The sequence below is a fragment of the Pseudorasbora parva genome, chromosome 20, assembly GCF_024679245.1.
Source record: "Pseudorasbora parva isolate DD20220531a chromosome 20, ASM2467924v1, whole genome shotgun sequence".
NCBI classification, from domain to species: Eukaryota; Metazoa; Chordata; class Actinopteri; order Cypriniformes; family Gobionidae; genus Pseudorasbora; species Pseudorasbora parva.
Window position 1 is genome coordinate 13,587,388 of NC_090191.1, and position 16,566 is coordinate 13,603,953.

At 38.2% G+C, this 16,566-nt stretch overlaps 1 protein-coding gene across 1 annotated transcript; it reads right to left on the minus strand.

Annotated features, from left to right (window-relative positions):
- Positions 1 to 967: 967 nt before the first annotated feature.
- Positions 968 to 13,708, minus strand: LOC137049683 (uncharacterized). Its single transcript, XM_067428288.1, has 8 exons — positions 13,684 to 13,708; positions 13,292 to 13,380; positions 12,317 to 12,703; positions 10,352 to 10,395; positions 8,265 to 10,221; positions 8,016 to 8,096; positions 2,156 to 2,197; positions 968 to 2,073 (listed from the first exon to the last, which is right to left on the minus strand). The coding sequence occupies exons 3-8, from the start codon at positions 12,657 to 12,659 to the stop codon at positions 1,847 to 1,849; spliced, it is 2,694 nt and encodes an 897-aa protein (XP_067284389.1). The 5' UTR covers positions 12,660 to 12,703; positions 13,292 to 13,380; positions 13,684 to 13,708; the 3' UTR covers positions 968 to 1,846.
- Positions 13,709 to 16,566: the final 2,858 nt, after the last annotated feature.

The following is a 16,566-nucleotide window of genomic DNA, read 5'->3' on the forward strand; positions in this document are numbered from 1 at the left end:
TTTTTTAAATAAACTCAAAAACCAAAGGAGTTTACTAGTTAACCATCACTAACTGATTCAGTCACTCCCCGGTAAAAATACACATTCATGCATGTATAAAAAATTAATAATAATATGAAGAAGAGAGAATTAAATACATAACATTTGGTTTTTGATTATTGTTTTTAATTGTAAAGGCCAATCACATCGTGTATAGAGTCGGTGGGCGGGGCCATAATGACGACAGCCGAGTTGCGTTTGCGTGCTTCTAGTAAACACAGAAACTGGCGAACGGCGGTCTTTCGAATCAGCTTTGACCGTGACTCTAGAAGACTTGGAGTTAAGCTTTTAGAAGAAAGAACGGCACCGAACACATCTTCCCTTTTTAAGAATGACTTCAGAGTTTTGCCGACCGGATACGGCAAATGTTTAATCTATCAACAAGCTCCGTTTCACCTCCGTTGCTCTGGTTGTAGCGCTATCCTATTGCGTGCAGAGGGAGTTTGAAAGACAACTGTTTATCCCGCCCCTCGGATTGAGCCCTGTCAATGGTGAGTTCCCAGACCAAACATCTTGATGTGGGTCTGGCTTGTCAGGCTAATTGACTTCCATAGTAGGAAAAAAAATACTATGGAAGTCAATGGTTCCAGTTAACTGATTCCTGACATTCTTCAAAATATCTTCCCTTGTGTTCAGCTGAAGAAAGAAATTCATACAGGTTTGAAACAACGTGAGTAAAGGATGACAATTTTCATTTTAAAGTGAACTATCCCTTTAAGTGCAAATGAGAACCGTTTCGAGGGGGGTGCCAGGTGTGCGAGATTAAAAAAATCGAATCCCAAAATTGAAAATCTAATACCAACCCACCGAACAAATATTCTGGTCCCGCCCTATAAATGTTCATGAATTCTGAAGAGAATACATGTTTAAACAGACTCCAGTCTAGAATGGTCATTCATTGGTCACATTTGGGAGTCTACTCAAGCTGTCACATTCATCTCTTCACCTTTATTGCAATACAGTATGTGCATTAATACAAATCCAACAGCATGTCATAAAAGCAAGATGACAACTTAATGTATAACCGTAATTAAACTAAACTATTCTGCATCTATATCTAACTGTTCTATGTTAATGCAGCATATATTCTCAGGCTCTTTAGGCATTTTACAACAGTTTCCACAAGAGCACCTGTACAGCGATTTATAGATAATCATGACGGTGTATGTCAATCGATGACTTGAAGATAGTTAACTCCACATCAGCTATATACATTCATCAACTAACCATTCATAAACTGTCACTTCTTGAGTCTGTCCATCATTGTCTGACTCTAATTCGAACACACAAGGTTGAACCCTGCTTAGTTTCTGGAGCACAAGCTCTTGACGCTCTGCCCCTCTTCTTGAAAGGAGACAGGGAGCACCAGCTCATTTGCATCTTTAAAGGGACACACACAAAAGTGGTGTGTTTTCCTGTGTGCACACGCACTGTCAAACCATAGGTGTGGCGGAATTTTGACTTTCTGAAGACTAATAATAAATCACCACAGCAAGATGCTCCAGTCCAGTTACCTCTATCTGCATGTAAAAAAATAACAGGCCAAACCACTGTCCGATTTTTGGGGATTTTTTATCCCCACTCGCAGCTCACAAGGAGATCGCAAGGTGCATCAGTGTTTTCATGGCAAGACATATGAGCCGTTTCTGCCATAGTAAATGCATTCCAGGCTCGTCCTCATAAAGAAAAAGACCAGCTCGTATCGTAAAATCGTGAGTTGAGTGAATCGTTACATCCCTTTTTCACTTATTTACATATAGTAAAAAGGGGCATAATAGGTCCCCTTTAATGAAAGGCGACACGGATCTCAAAAAAAACATTTCTTTTTCAAAATTAAACCTCGGTTCCTCACAAAATCCCTTATATTTTGGGCCGTTCTCTCACTCAGAACAGAGTCCTCTGCAGTCTTGCACTGCACACACTCTGCCATTGTTGCGAGGCGTCCCTTTGAAATATGGACTTCGAAATGTTTCATGACAGCATTCACTTCATTTGGGCTCCATTGCCTTTTCACGCTTTTCTTCAATTTGTTCACTGCAAAACAAACAAACAAACATAGGTATACATGTATGTGTATGACTATAAGTATATAACTTGTATGTACCCAAATAAATACCTCTGTAGTTCTCCATTGCAGCATGATCCATTTTTCTTTTTCCTAAAAATAAATAAATAAAATTAACACGTATCCCAGCCAATCCAAACTGTTTTGAACCATCCAAAATATCACACAGGGGAAAACTAGTCTCTGGTCCTAAATAACATGAAAAGGACCACATTTACAATGAATTACTATAAAAAGTTACTATTTTTAATGTTTATTTTTAATAAACATTAATAATTTAAGAAGTCTCTTATGATCATCAAGCCTGCATTTTCTATTTTAATATACTTTAAAAAATTGTCTGTAATGAAAAAAACAAAACAAAACAATTTGATTATACCCTCCAGCATTTTGACCGGTACTTTTGACAATTTAAAATGTTAAAATACTGATTCTGCTTGGAACGAACTTGTGGATTCTACAAATAGAAAAATCAAAACCATACTTAACTTTGGTGCGTTCTTATGGTCATTTTTGTCCTTTTCAGTTTCGTTTTTTTGAAAACTTTGCCTGTGGTAATGCTAACTGCATAAAATTTGCCACAGGCGTGTATTTTTATTTGAATTTGAATATTTAACCACCATTTCCTTTAAAAAAAAACTATTTTGCACTACACAAAATTTCCACATTGAAACCCATTAAAACTGCTATTTTTAATCACGTTGCCATTTAACTATAAAATGACGCAATCTTTGTTAAAGTGTTACTTCAGCGATTAGCATATGGCTTTGTACCAGTAGAAACCCTGGAGTATATTCAAATAAATGTGCTTTCCTCCCTCATATCCCCCTAAGACAAGAGATTTATGCATTTTATTTCTGGAAAAGATCCTCCTATGATGCAAATTGACGATTTTTGCATCATAGGAGGAATGTTTGGCCAAAGGCTAAAGACTACAGCCAGCAGAGGGAGCCATTTCCGCATGTTTTGAACCCGCGCATGGGGGATGGAGATCACACTCAGAGCTCAGCTCGCAGCTACAGGCACACATTTAAATGGAGCTATGGTGAGTAGGGCTGTGTATTGCCAAGAATCTGGCGATACAATACGTATCACGATACAGGGGTTATGATACGATATATTGCAATATATTGCGATACTGTAAGAGAGGCAATATATTGCAATATTTCTTTTTTATCATTTAAAAGAATAGAGAACACAACCATAAGCCTAAAACACGAGACAAAGTATTTTATTTAATTAATACAGTATAATTTATATCACTAATCAATATTTTGTGCAATCTAAGTAAAGGTAAATGTAAAGTGACTGCAGGATTCTTTATGTGTATATGTTTTAAAGGTTCACAGTATAGCAGTGGCTATTTAACAACAGAAAGTGCAGTCCATTTTATGACTGAATGACTGTTTGTTTTATATTTAATACAGTTAAGCTATTTTCTATAAAGCAGTCTATTGTATAAAGTGCTATTGCAAGTACTGAACTGCAGAGCTGGTGCATCCATATCCACATCGCTATGATCTTTCATTCTGCTGCCAGTTTTGGTGTGTGTTTATTTTGTTACTGGGAGGAAAACGTGCAGTACATTCCATCGAAACGCTTCACAGCAGCCCGGGTGACGTCAGGATGTTAAGTGAGCTCAGTTTCAATGTGTTTCCCGAGTATTCGTTTTTAACTTGGCCTATTTTACAAACAAAAGGATTCTTGTCGATTTCCTTGGTGGCTTCTTTTTAGCTGAAGCCAAAATGAGTCCACACTTCAGCTCTGTATACTTCAGGAGCGGAATAATGCTATCGTCTTGAAAGCTGGGTCTGCTAATGCAAACACTAGTGATGCACGCACTTTTCTAGGGCTAGGGCTCGGAAAGCGTTCCACCCCTAGGGGCTGCCATTGCTAACCAAGCCATCACCTGCTGTTAGCATCCCATTGACTCCCATTCATTTTTGAGTCACTTTGACAGTGAATAACTTTACATCAGAGGCGTTTAAAGACTCCATTTGTCCACTGTTTATTTCTAAAGAAACACGACAATGCATAAAAGGCTCCGTTACCTTGTATCTTACACTATCACCCCGCAGAAGCTGTTTTTGTAAAAATAGGCTAACTACTGCGTCATAACCAACGCGACTCTGTCGCACAGTTGAGAAATTACCGTATAGACCTGAGGAGACGCTCGCAGGCAATCTTTTACTGTCTATGAGACAGTCGGGGGGACGTGGAGACATAAAGTCTGATAAAGTCAAGGTAGAAGAATGGAGAGAAGCCCATAGTGAGCCAAAAGCAACGGGAGAAAATATTTAAACAACGGGATTCAGATTTCACTTTCCACAACTACTAGAAGACCTACAGCTGTCAGACAGGAGGCTCACGTCACATCTACGTCGTCAAGCTCAGTCTGACGCCCGTTTCACACATACTCCGTCTGCAGTGCGTGTGCGTTGCGTATTTTTTTCCGTACCCATGTTAACGGATGACAGCTTTCACACTGCACGCGGATGCTGTCCGTCAGTCCGTTCCAGGAGCGTTGCGTCTGCAGCAGTGCACGGATCGTTTTCGTACCGAGTCTATTTTTTGCTGCGCTGCGTTGCGTTGCTGCATTAAAGTGATAGAACATTGTTCGCATTAAAATAAACATGTACTGACGCGAAAATCTAGTAATTTCAACAGGGATGCATATCATTTAAAATATACTCTTGTTTTAAAGTCAACACATGGCTTTTTTTCTCAAGTAAAGCAACAAAACGACACCTTACCTGGCATTTAGGTAAAAAATGTGCCATAATGGAGAGCACTCGTACTTTCTTGGAGGTGAAATGCAAAGTTATTTTTGACCTGCAGGATTTCTTTTCAAAGGGTGTAAAAACGAAAGAAAAGACGAGAGTCGGCTGTTTTTGAATAGCCTATTCTAAGTTTCTAATTTAAAATGTTTATGATTTTAGGCTATAATGTTTAAATGTTTTGCCTTTTGTGTGAGCTAAATCTAAAGTATATTAATATATAAATATGAATTAATGAATTGGAAAAAAATGTTGTTTAAATGTAGGCTTGTAGCCTACGTTAACCTGTCTACTCAGAAAGATTAAACAAAGAGAATTGCAATTCTGATGAGCCAAGATCAGTAACAACTTCTGGATTTTAAATAAAAAATCATTAATAAATGCTGTGTTTGTGGTATGTAAAAGCGGATCAGTTGCGGACTGCAAACGCAGCATATGTGAAAGGACTACAGGGTGTGGGGCTCCTGCAACGCATACGCAACGCAACACGCACCGCACACGCACTGCAGACGGAGTATGTGTGAAACGGGCGTGAGCCTGCGCAGTTCGCTCAGCCATCAGGAAGTGAGTGCTCCTTTACTGACATCACTTAACACCGTAGAAGTCAATGGGATAGCTCTTTCCATCTTTTACTGTCTATGCTTTTACCTTGCTTCTCCGGCTCCGCGTCAGTTATACGTTCTGAGATAACACTGCCCTCTAGCGGTTGAGTGTTATACAGTCTGGTTTAAACCGAACACAAAGCCACAAATCTTGGATGTAAATAAATAAATATCGATACAGCTTTTTTGAGAATCGACACAGTATCGCCAAACATAATATCGCGATATTCACGTGTATCGATATTTTCTTACACCCCTAATGGTGAGAAATATAAGTCTTTTAACTTCTCAAATTAATTTCTATGAAAGTTAAGCTTGCGAAGACATGAACTGAAACACGCCAGACTGAACTTGCGTTGTGAATGTATGCTGCGAGTGTAGTCCCGATTACCTCAGCTCTCATCACAAGAGCTCATCAGCTCATTTATCTCACTCCTGCAGTTAGTGCTCAGTGCTGTGATACTCGCGCGGTGACTCACTCATTATATTGAACAGACACGTTCAGTTTTTAATTGTAGTGTCTTCTCTAACTCAGTCACAGTAATCAAGTTGGTGGCTTTAGGAATGGCCTCATAGGGCAGCGAAGCATTCTGGGAATTGTAGTCTTTTATCCCCATTAGACAAAAATACATTTTCTGTGTTTTCTCAGTCTAGAAGACACCAAATTCAAAAATAATTTCACATTTCTACTACATTGATGGCCCAGTTTAAATAAAGATTCATCTTCCGAGCGCTGAAGTACCCCTTTAATAGGCTTTTATTCTGTAGCGAAGGCTTCAAAATTTAATTTTTACAATTTATTTCCTAAATGGTGCCATTTTTTCAGGTTTGGCGTATAAAGCAAATACTTACTTTATTCTTGTTTTTTGTTTATACATATTATAAAGCTAATTTGATAAATTATGCAGTTATAACTATGTGGGTGTGTTGGTATGGATGTCAGAGTGTGGCGTGTATGTTTGTAATAAAAAAATTGTGTGTAAGTGTGCATGTAATATTTGAGAGAGAAAAACTCAACTGCAAATCACAAATCCAGCCGCTGTGCACCAGTAGAGTTTTGCTGGCATCTCTAATGGGGAAAGGTTGGCACTGCGCCCAAACAAAATCATGCTGAGAGCTAATTTTGAGATATGAACCTCAAATTTGAAACACAGCTTTTTTAGATGTATGGCTTTGATTTTCTAGTTTTTTTTATATATATATATATATATATATATATATATTATATATATATATATATATATATATATATATATATATATATAAACTTTTTTTTTGGTTTCACTTTTTAAACTTTTTGGAATTCAACAATATTCTGCCACGGGTTTTCTTTAAAATGAGACCAAACTGAAGTCTGTGCTCCGAAGATGTGAGTTTTTCGACATGGACATTTTTGTCCTCTAAGAACATATGTGTTCATTTAAATGCACGGCCCCAACATTTGCATCTGTCCAAACATGTTCATTGTCAAGCGGAAATGACGCACCCGAATCATTAAACGACACTTGAGGATAGCAAAAACGGCTCTCATGACATGTCATATTTAGGCTTTGTAGGGGACTGTTGTCAAAGTCAACAGTCATGGTTGAGGTTTATTATAATCGGATACCACAACAAAACGTTCGTTTGTTCGGCTCATTTCGAGCAAGCTTCGCTCAGCGTCTTAAGGGGCAACATTCCTGTAAGCAGTAGTGATTTATCCACTTATTGACTAGCTGTTTAAACAATTTCTGATTAAATTGAAAGTTTCTTAGAGACCGCATTGTCTAGATGACACAAGATGCTAGTACAGTAACAATAGGAAACTCCAAGTACAATACAAAACTAAATAGTGTGTCTAATGACAAAGGGTAATATTATTTTGTATTACAAAATACAACCGTCACTCAATCCTTTTAGCAAACGTCACCTTTTCCACCATTTAAGTTAAAACGATAGTCACTGGAGACTGCTGAAATGCAGCCTACTTGTTTATTGGTGTATTCAGATCATCCACGCACGAGAGAGAGAGCTCGCGTGCATATGGTTGCCAGATTGGACATGTTTAGGTAAAACACCGGAAAGTATATGTTTTTTTTTTTCACAGAAAAGCTCTGTTTGGGGGATTTAATTACTGAAATCTGGGAACCACACGAACACGAGCTGTTTCTCGCGCGTGGATGATCTGAAAACACCAATAAACAAGTAAGCTGCATTTTATCAATCTCCATTTGAGATGTTTTGCTAAAAGTATCATTCAGTCGGTCTGTGTTCTGTCAGGACTCACGAGCCGCTTCGCTGAACTGCTGTGAGCTGCTGAAATAAGCCAATGAGAGCAGAGCTCTAATTTTAATATTAATAACTCTTCCAAATAAGGCAAAAACAGAGCATTACATCCTAGAGACAATTTATAGGGTTGTAAATGGACCTGTAAAACTATATCTGGACATTTTTTGCCCTTAAATAAGCCACATACCCTCTATGTAGATATCCGAGGACAATTTAACATACTGTTTCAAATCATTCTAGGGCAACTTTAAATTCATTACATACCCAATACTGCAGGGCCAGGCTCGGACTCCTCATCACCATCATCGCTTATGTCTTCGTCGTCTAATTCTAGATCAACTTCATCTATAGAAAAGCATTTGACAAACACCCCCCCACACACACACATTAGTACACATGTATAATAACTAAACTTCCATTATCAAAGTAACATTTTAAAAATTGCCAAATGAGTTCCAGGTTCTCTCCACATGTCATTTTGAATTTTATTATTGTATAAACACATACATATACCTTTTATCTCAATGTCATCAAGGGACTTTCCTTCGAAATTTGCAAGAGTTCCTTTCTCCATTGCCAAGACCAGCTTTGAAATTTTTGCAATTTCTATAGATGCATCTGACAGCCGATAATAGTCTCTATTGACCTGAATGTCATGGCCCAAAAAGTTGGCTAGTTGAGCAAGCTCATTATCCTTAAGATGAAGTATCTGGGACATTGTTGCCACCTGCTTACGTAGCTTTGGAGACCGGAGATATTCTGGGTACCGTGTGTCACGCCGATTTACAAAAAGCTTGATGCAGTCCTGTCCCTTGTAGAAGCTGATGGTTAAGCAATTTGATCTTCCAAATAGGAAGGGGTTGTCCCGTTCTACTTCACATGCATCTCTCTTGTCCACAAGAAGCTGTATTGCTCTGACAAGTTGAGGGTTTAACAAAACTGCCACTTTTCTCCCTTTCTTGTCCATTATTTCCACTCTGCTGAAATGCTTGGACATTTCTTGCTCAAATGGGGAGAGACAGACGGTTGAATCATCATTGAGCCCAGGCTGGACAATTTTCCTGAAACACTCAAGCGTAATTTTTGAAACGTCTCCTGCGCGACGTCTATTACAGATAATTACTTGTACAAGTGTCACTTTGGCAAGATTTGCATATGTTTGTGAAGACTCTTGATATTTTAGGCTTTCAAAAGCATCTGCTGAATATCTCTCTAGGTTCTGGTGGAGAAGCTGCACATCATGTGCGAATGGTATAGTTAATGGTTTGTTGGACTTTGATTTGCCCTCGGTAACATGTTCTGCCCATTCGTTTGAGCACAGTCGTTTGAATCGCTCTGCTGCTTTCGTCATACCATCATCCTCTATTGAGATGGCCCTGCAGAGAATGATGTCACCGATCTTGTCGAGTGAACGTCCTAACTTCTGCACAAGGCTTGGTGTCTTATACGAGTGGCTCTCTTCATTGTAACCAGCTACATCTTTCACGGCCTCAACTACTTTGTTAAAGTTGTTCGGTTTCACAGCATCTTCGAAACTAAATATGGAGTTGTTTTTTCTCAAGCTTAGCAAGAGTCTGCCCATTTCCCGAACCTTCTGTCTGATGTATTCGTATTTTGTTGGATCATTTCCATGCTTGTTGTAAAGACACTGACTCAACTGCAGTATGATAAAATCATTTCGAACTACCGATGAAATGTCATCATCCTTCATATTTCCCAAAATCTTCCACATCTCCGGAGATAATGCCTGGGAGAATGTTGACTCTGCAATATCAGCCAAAATTAAGACGTTGCCCTTACCAGGTGGTTCAGACTTTGAAAGCATATTCGAAGGGCATCTCTGGGTATGGCGCCACAGCTCCTTGCGAACATACAGGCCTTTACAGTATACACAGTGCACGTGTGTTTTGGCACTCAGTTCAATTTCTGATCTTCCTGGCCGTCTTCTAACTTTCAGTTGTCCACTTTTACTTTCCATAACCTCTTGATTATGTTCATAGTTACCTCTGTTTCGTAATTTCTCAAGTAACCTTCTTCTCTCCTGGGAGTGTTTAGGGAGTGAGAATGCAGTAGCAATTTCGGTCTCACTGTCTTGATGATTTTTAAAGTGACGGGAAATTTTAGCCTGAGGTTTCTTGCAGACATAACAGTAGTTTTTGTGGGTGGAGAAAGTGTTTTTGGGGTTTCTTGCATTGTCAGTCTCTGACCATTCATAAGAAGACACTGCTGGCGTTTTCTTAAATCTCTGAAGCATCTCATTTGTGAGGTGTTGAGCAGGACCGGATTGTGAAAGCACACTCTTTGCCCTCATAGAAGACTCTGAAAAAGCTTGTGTGGACTTGTCACAATTGCTATTTTGTCGAGAATCTGGGATTAAGTCATCATCAGAGGATTCTTCTGTGTTTTTATCAGAATGAGAATAATCTTCATCACAGCTAGAGTCTTCAAAACTGGAAAATTCAACATCTGGCTACAAAAAAAGTGAACAACAAAACTACTAAGATAACAAACACAAAATAGTGTAACATGCTTAGCCAGCACAGTTTTGAAGTAACAAACTTGAAAATGTTTACAAGGTGATGTAAGAGAAATTACCATACCAGTGTCATGTTCTTTGTGGTTTTCTGCCATGAACTTGAACATACTGAAAAAAATTAAGCATAAAAATAAGCAGGCTTCTTTTAGTCATCAGGTTAATGCACCTTTTTTTCCTTTTTATTTTTAAAGACAAACAAAATACAATAGCTATGTCTTGGAAATAATAATAATCATTTTAATAAAACTGCACAAGAAATGTTATGAAAATACCAGGAGTCGCCCATTTTGTTTTCAAGAGGGTCAAAAACACAAATACATAACATGGACACACATACAACCATATTGCTAACCATATTTTATTAAACCAACTTCATATGTTGAACATGGCACAACTGTCATTCCAAAGTGTTGTTTGAACAAGCTTTAACAGTTTACTTCTCATTGACTGAAAGTCACTGCAGTTATTGCTGCATTGAAAGCATGTTCCGACAGAAAAGTGTGCATATTGGGTCCTAACCTTATCCACAATGAAAAAGCTGACACATGCCCAAAGCAAAACAATTTCATCAAATGTGTAAAAACATGATGGTCCTCATTATCCATCATAGACTGCTGCTCACATATTATTGTAGAGCAGTTTTATTATTCTGTATTATTATTCAGCAGAGTTTGTGCTGAATACAGCGTACTCAGACTTTAGCCATGAAAATATTATAAGTAACAGAAATAAGCACAAATGTCAGGACATGTTAAAACACCCCCATGGCCCAAGGGTTAATTCAGAAGTACACACTCATTTTACAAATAATTGTTTAGTTTTTTTTTGATAACATTTGCGGATAGATAACATTAGAGCAATACCTTATTTTAATAAACAATTTCGTTTTTAATGTATGACTTCAAAAACACATCATCCTATGTGACGTCAGAGCTCGTAACTGGGAGTAGGTCGATCTAGTACAAGATCACAGGTGGGAAGTCACAGATTTAACAGCGTTCCAGTGCACTTTCACGGGTTGAAGGTTGGAAAAACACGGGTTTACGAGTTGCCTGGAACGCTGCATTATTTTAGAACGTTTCCACTTATTATTTCCATGGTGACACACCGCAGACACACTAGTGCTGTATGACAGATGCATCACGTTTATTTCTTATTTCTTCTTTGATTCAAAATATTCAGAAACTTGCTAACCATGCCATCAACTATCTGATTTTCTGATTTTCAAATACGCGTAAATTAATGTGTTTTGTCGTTTAAAATCCTTTATAATGACCTTGATCTATAACACAAGGTGGGCATGTTATGACCCAATCCAGGCAACCCGTAACCCGCATTTTTTCCAACCTTCAACCTGTGAAAGTGCCATAGAACGGCAGTCAAATCTGTGACTTCCCACTCCTGAACTCGTACTAGATTGATGTACTCCCAGTAACGAGCTCTGACGTCACATAGCCCCCGAAAACACAATGGCAACCCCAAAGGATGCAGTGTTTATGAAAATCATACAAACCAAATCGTTTTTAAAATAAGGTATTGCTCTAATGTTATTTTCCAGCAAATGTTATGCATTATCGGCAGCTTTTCTAGTGTTAGCTATTTAAGCCCATTGAGTGCAAGAAAAAATGAATGCCAAATACATTTCCAAATATATAAATAATGTAAAATTAAAGGTATAACAGATGCTTTTGCCTTATGCACCATTTTTTTCTCCACTGTTTCTCTCAAATAAGCTAGGAGTAAGCACATTTGGTGATAAGACACGATTGTAAATGAGCATAAGCACTGTATTGTCCGAGATGCTTTGTTTAACATCTTAATACCACAATTTCAGGCAGTGTGACTTTGCTTTGAACGCTACAGAGCTACAAATTACGGGCTCAAAAACCTGCATGAAATGCAGTATTACTTTGTCTGTTACCATCACTGAAAAGGTTAATCGGTGACATTTCATTCATTTTGCCACAAGATACATTAAGGTAGATAGAAAGAAAGATGACCGAAGAAAGACTTTGAGAATAAAACCAACCTGTTTGTGTCTCAGTATCTTCTTTCACACTGAATGTTTCTTCAATCTTCGTGTCTTCACACTCCTCTTTAATAATTTCCATATTTGTTTGCTCCTCAGTCCCTTCATACATCACTCTGAATGTTTCTTCAGTCTTCATGTCTTCACTCTCTACTTTAATAATCGTCATCTTTGTTTGTTCCTCAGTATCTTCTTGTTTCAGACTGAATACTTCTTCAATCTTCAGGTCTTCACTCTCATCTTTAATAATTTCCATCTTTGTTTGTTCCTCAGTCTCTTCATACATCACTCTGAATGTTTCTTCAGTCTTCATGTCTTCACTCTCATCTTTAATAAACGCCATTTTTATAATAGTGTCGTGTAGATCAGCTGCTTCAGGGGGTTCTCCTGAGTGTTTGACATAATGTTAGATGAGAATAATCAACAGAAAGTAATATACATCCAAACTAAATCTCAGCTCTAGTTCCGTAAGTCACTGTTAAGATAGTCGGTCAGAGTAAGAGTTAATAATGGCTTTGACCTGATTAGCGAAAACAATTACATAAATAAATAATCAAACTAGCACTACAAGTAAATTGGATTACACAGACAATTAATATTAAGGCATTTATGCAATTTATATTTAATATTAATAGATAACACTATAATGAAAACATAGAAGCTGAGTTGTAAAGTTGCCATTACACGTTTGTGTTGTTGTTCATTCACACAGGTGAACGCTCTGCGATTCAAACGCGTAGAAACTGAATCGTTTTGAAAAGCAGTTGCTTCAATTGAATCCGAAATGGTTTCGAAAAGCTCCGTGTCTCTAGCATTACTTGCCAGTGGCCAAACAGCGAGTTTATGATGAAGATGTACTGCTTCACAATAAACGGAATGGATGCATAAAAACGATCCTCATTCACATAAGGGCTTATAAAATTGTATACATGGGTTGTATTGATTTATACACTTTAAATGAATAAAAGCACAAACCTTTCTTCAGCCAAACCACAGATGCAGGAACGCGGCGCAGTCTTGTGACATCATCGTCGCAACACCAAAATAAAAGTCCCGTTCTCAAGCTAAATATAAAACAAACCCATTTAATATGGAAGATGATTTATTCTTTCAAAGGATAACGCACAGATTCTCAAATTTATCATTACCACTGAGATTTTTTGTCTTTCTTTCTTTTTCAAAAGTTTCTGGATTGTAAATGTAAGCCTGTGTGAACTTATTGCAATAATAAAACCAATAATAAAACCAACTACAGAGCATTTATGATATTTTGAATCATGAGGAAATTAAAGTATTCATTTCGCATTGAAAATAACTTTTAAATATTTAATATACATATTTAAGATGTATACTATTTAATGTATTACCTTAAACTGAATCATCCATCTTATTCCATCTCAGTTTCTCCACAGAATATAAGGGCAATAATTAAAATCAAACTTCCTTTATCCACTGTCTGTTAGTCATCGCATCACCTCAGCTCTGCCCACGTCCCGCCTCTTTGCCCATTTTCTGTTATCCGGGCGTGATGATGTGTTGCCAAGATGGCAATGGCCAGCTCGTCTCTATTTTGCTCTTCAAAACTGCACTTCACAATCCTATGGGTGATGTCACTGACACTATGTGGTTTCAACCGAACCAGGAAAGACCTCAATTAGACCTACAACCAATCAGAGCAACGGGGTGACGCATAATGTTAGTTGTCAAAGCTAAGTCTGTGATTTTCCCACAGGTTGTTTTCCAAGTCCACGGGGTGGAAGTGAAGCTGAAGCAACCTCAATTATGTGAAAGACCCAGGAATGCAAATTTTAGCAGGCAACCTTGCCAAAATAACACACATTTTACCCCCCAAATGGCATTTTTTCCGGAGAACCCCCCGAGAAGCTATTGTTTAGGGGTATTAGTTGGCGGGTTTGGTTGTAAAAACTTGACAACCATGTCTGCACGCACGATGGAATAAACCATATTTGCCGGTGTTGTAAAAAAATGGATATAAGTCTCTAAGGATTAAGTCCAGACCAAACTGCCCAAGCTCAAATGTTGTGGGTTCGGCTGGCATCCAGGCTAGGAGTGTCTATTCACATCAAGTGCAAATAGGGTGCCTTGTTGGCAAGTGCTATTCACACCTGGCTCTGCCTAACAATGCCTCGTTGGGCCAAACAACACTTTAAAAAGCACACTTAATTCACTTTCATCAATGGCGCAATCAGTAAAGTGTACGCCTAATGAATTTTGATTCTGACGCAATTGACTGGGTTTGAATCCACCTTTTGCAGAGTTTGTTCTTATCTCTTTTCTCATCATAAATCTCACCAGAAATGCCTTTACTTTAAATGAAAAATAAAGAAAATCTTCTAAATATGGATATAAAGTGCTTAACGAAATGTTTAATGATAATAAAAGCATTTATTGGGTAGGGTTAGGGGTAAGTGTAGGGGGAGTGTTTATTGTTCCATTAAGGCAGCTTAATAATTGTAATAAATATAATCTTTAAACTGTTATTATTGCATCCTGGTAATGTACAAAAATACTGAGGTGCAAATAGTATCTGTCAAAATAAAGTATAAATTACAAGTAATTACTACACATATTGCAAAGAACTGGTACTTTTATATAGTGTAAATAGAATATATCAACTTAGTATGCTATTTCACTTAGTAAATAGCATCTTTCGCTATTTGCACTTGGTGTTAATAGCATCTATTGCTATTTGCACTTGGTGTTAATAGCATCTATTGCTATTTGCACTTGGTCTGAATAGCATCTTTTGCTATTTGCACTTGGTGTGAATAGCATCTATTGCTATTTGCACTTGGTGTTAATAGCAATTATCCTTAAGAAAATATGCCATTTTCACTGAGTGTAAATATAATCTATTTGCTATTAACGCTTGGTGCAAATGGCCGCTGCTGTAAGTTACTGTATTTGTTCTGGTTTCAGAGTTTAATAACATCAAAAACATCAAATCACTCATTTTTTTATTTTATTTTCTCAGAGACAGATGCAGCTGTAACCTAAATGTTATATTTGTGTAACCTAGCCTATATTTAAAGGGGGGGTTGAAATGCTGTTTCATGCATACTGAGCTTTTTACACTGTTAAAGACTTGGATTCCCATCCTAAACATAGACAAAGTTTCAAAAACTAATGTTGGACGTTTGATGGAGTATTTCTGTGTCAAAAATACTCCTTCCGGTTTCTCACAAGTTTCGGAGAGTTTTTTTCGAGTATGCGTCGGCTTGACGTCGACAGAGCGGAAGGTCCTTGTATGGGCCGTACGGACTCTTCTCCCGGAAGGGTGTGCACGCACGTGACTAGAGCGAGAAAGGAAATGCAAGCCCATAAACAGTGCTCTCAAGGTGCAGATCCACTCATCCGTGAACACTTCTGACACGCCCTATGGTCGCGCCGCGCTCCACTTTATTCCTATGGGTGACATCAAGCGACTTCAACGCTTCAGCACAGCTTCCTAAAACCACAACAAGAACAGCTGTGCACCACTGAGAAGTTGTTTAGGACAGCATATCACATTGCCAAAAGAAATCGCCCATATCAGATCACCCTTCGCTCATCGACCTACAGCGCATGAATGGTCTTAATATGGAGAGAGTTTTGCACACTAATGTCACATGCACAGAGATTGTTAATTTCATCTCAAAAGAAATTAAACATGCCCTGATGACCAACATCAGGAATACAAGGCCCTAAGTATCTATCCTGATAGATGAAAGCACGACACTTAGCAAAAAATCTTGTTTAGTTGTATATGTTCGTGCGTCAATCCAAAATTCAGACCCACTCACTTTTTTCTTAGAGGTTATTGAGTTAGAACAGATTACTGCAGATGGCACCACTGATGCATTGCTCAAGTGTCAAATGGACAATGGGTTAGATGATGAGTTTCTGAAGCATTGCTTTCTTGGCTTCTGCTCAGAGGGGGCATCGGTGATGCTGGGTAGAAAGGCAGGGGTGTATGCAAAGCTAAAGGCCAGATATCCAGCAGTGGTTGGCTGGCACTGCCTTAATCACAGGCTAGAGCCGTCAGTTGGGGATGCCACAAGGAGCTGTGTGGAAACCAACCACTTCACCAGTTTCCTGGATAAGCTATACTGTCTTTATAGTCAGTCCCCAAAGAATTTGAGACACAGTTGAGAAAAATAGTGTGTTAAATGTGAGATGGGTTGCCTCTTCCTACAGGACAGTTGAGGCTGTCTGGAATATGTATGGTGCTTTACACCAGCACTTTATTA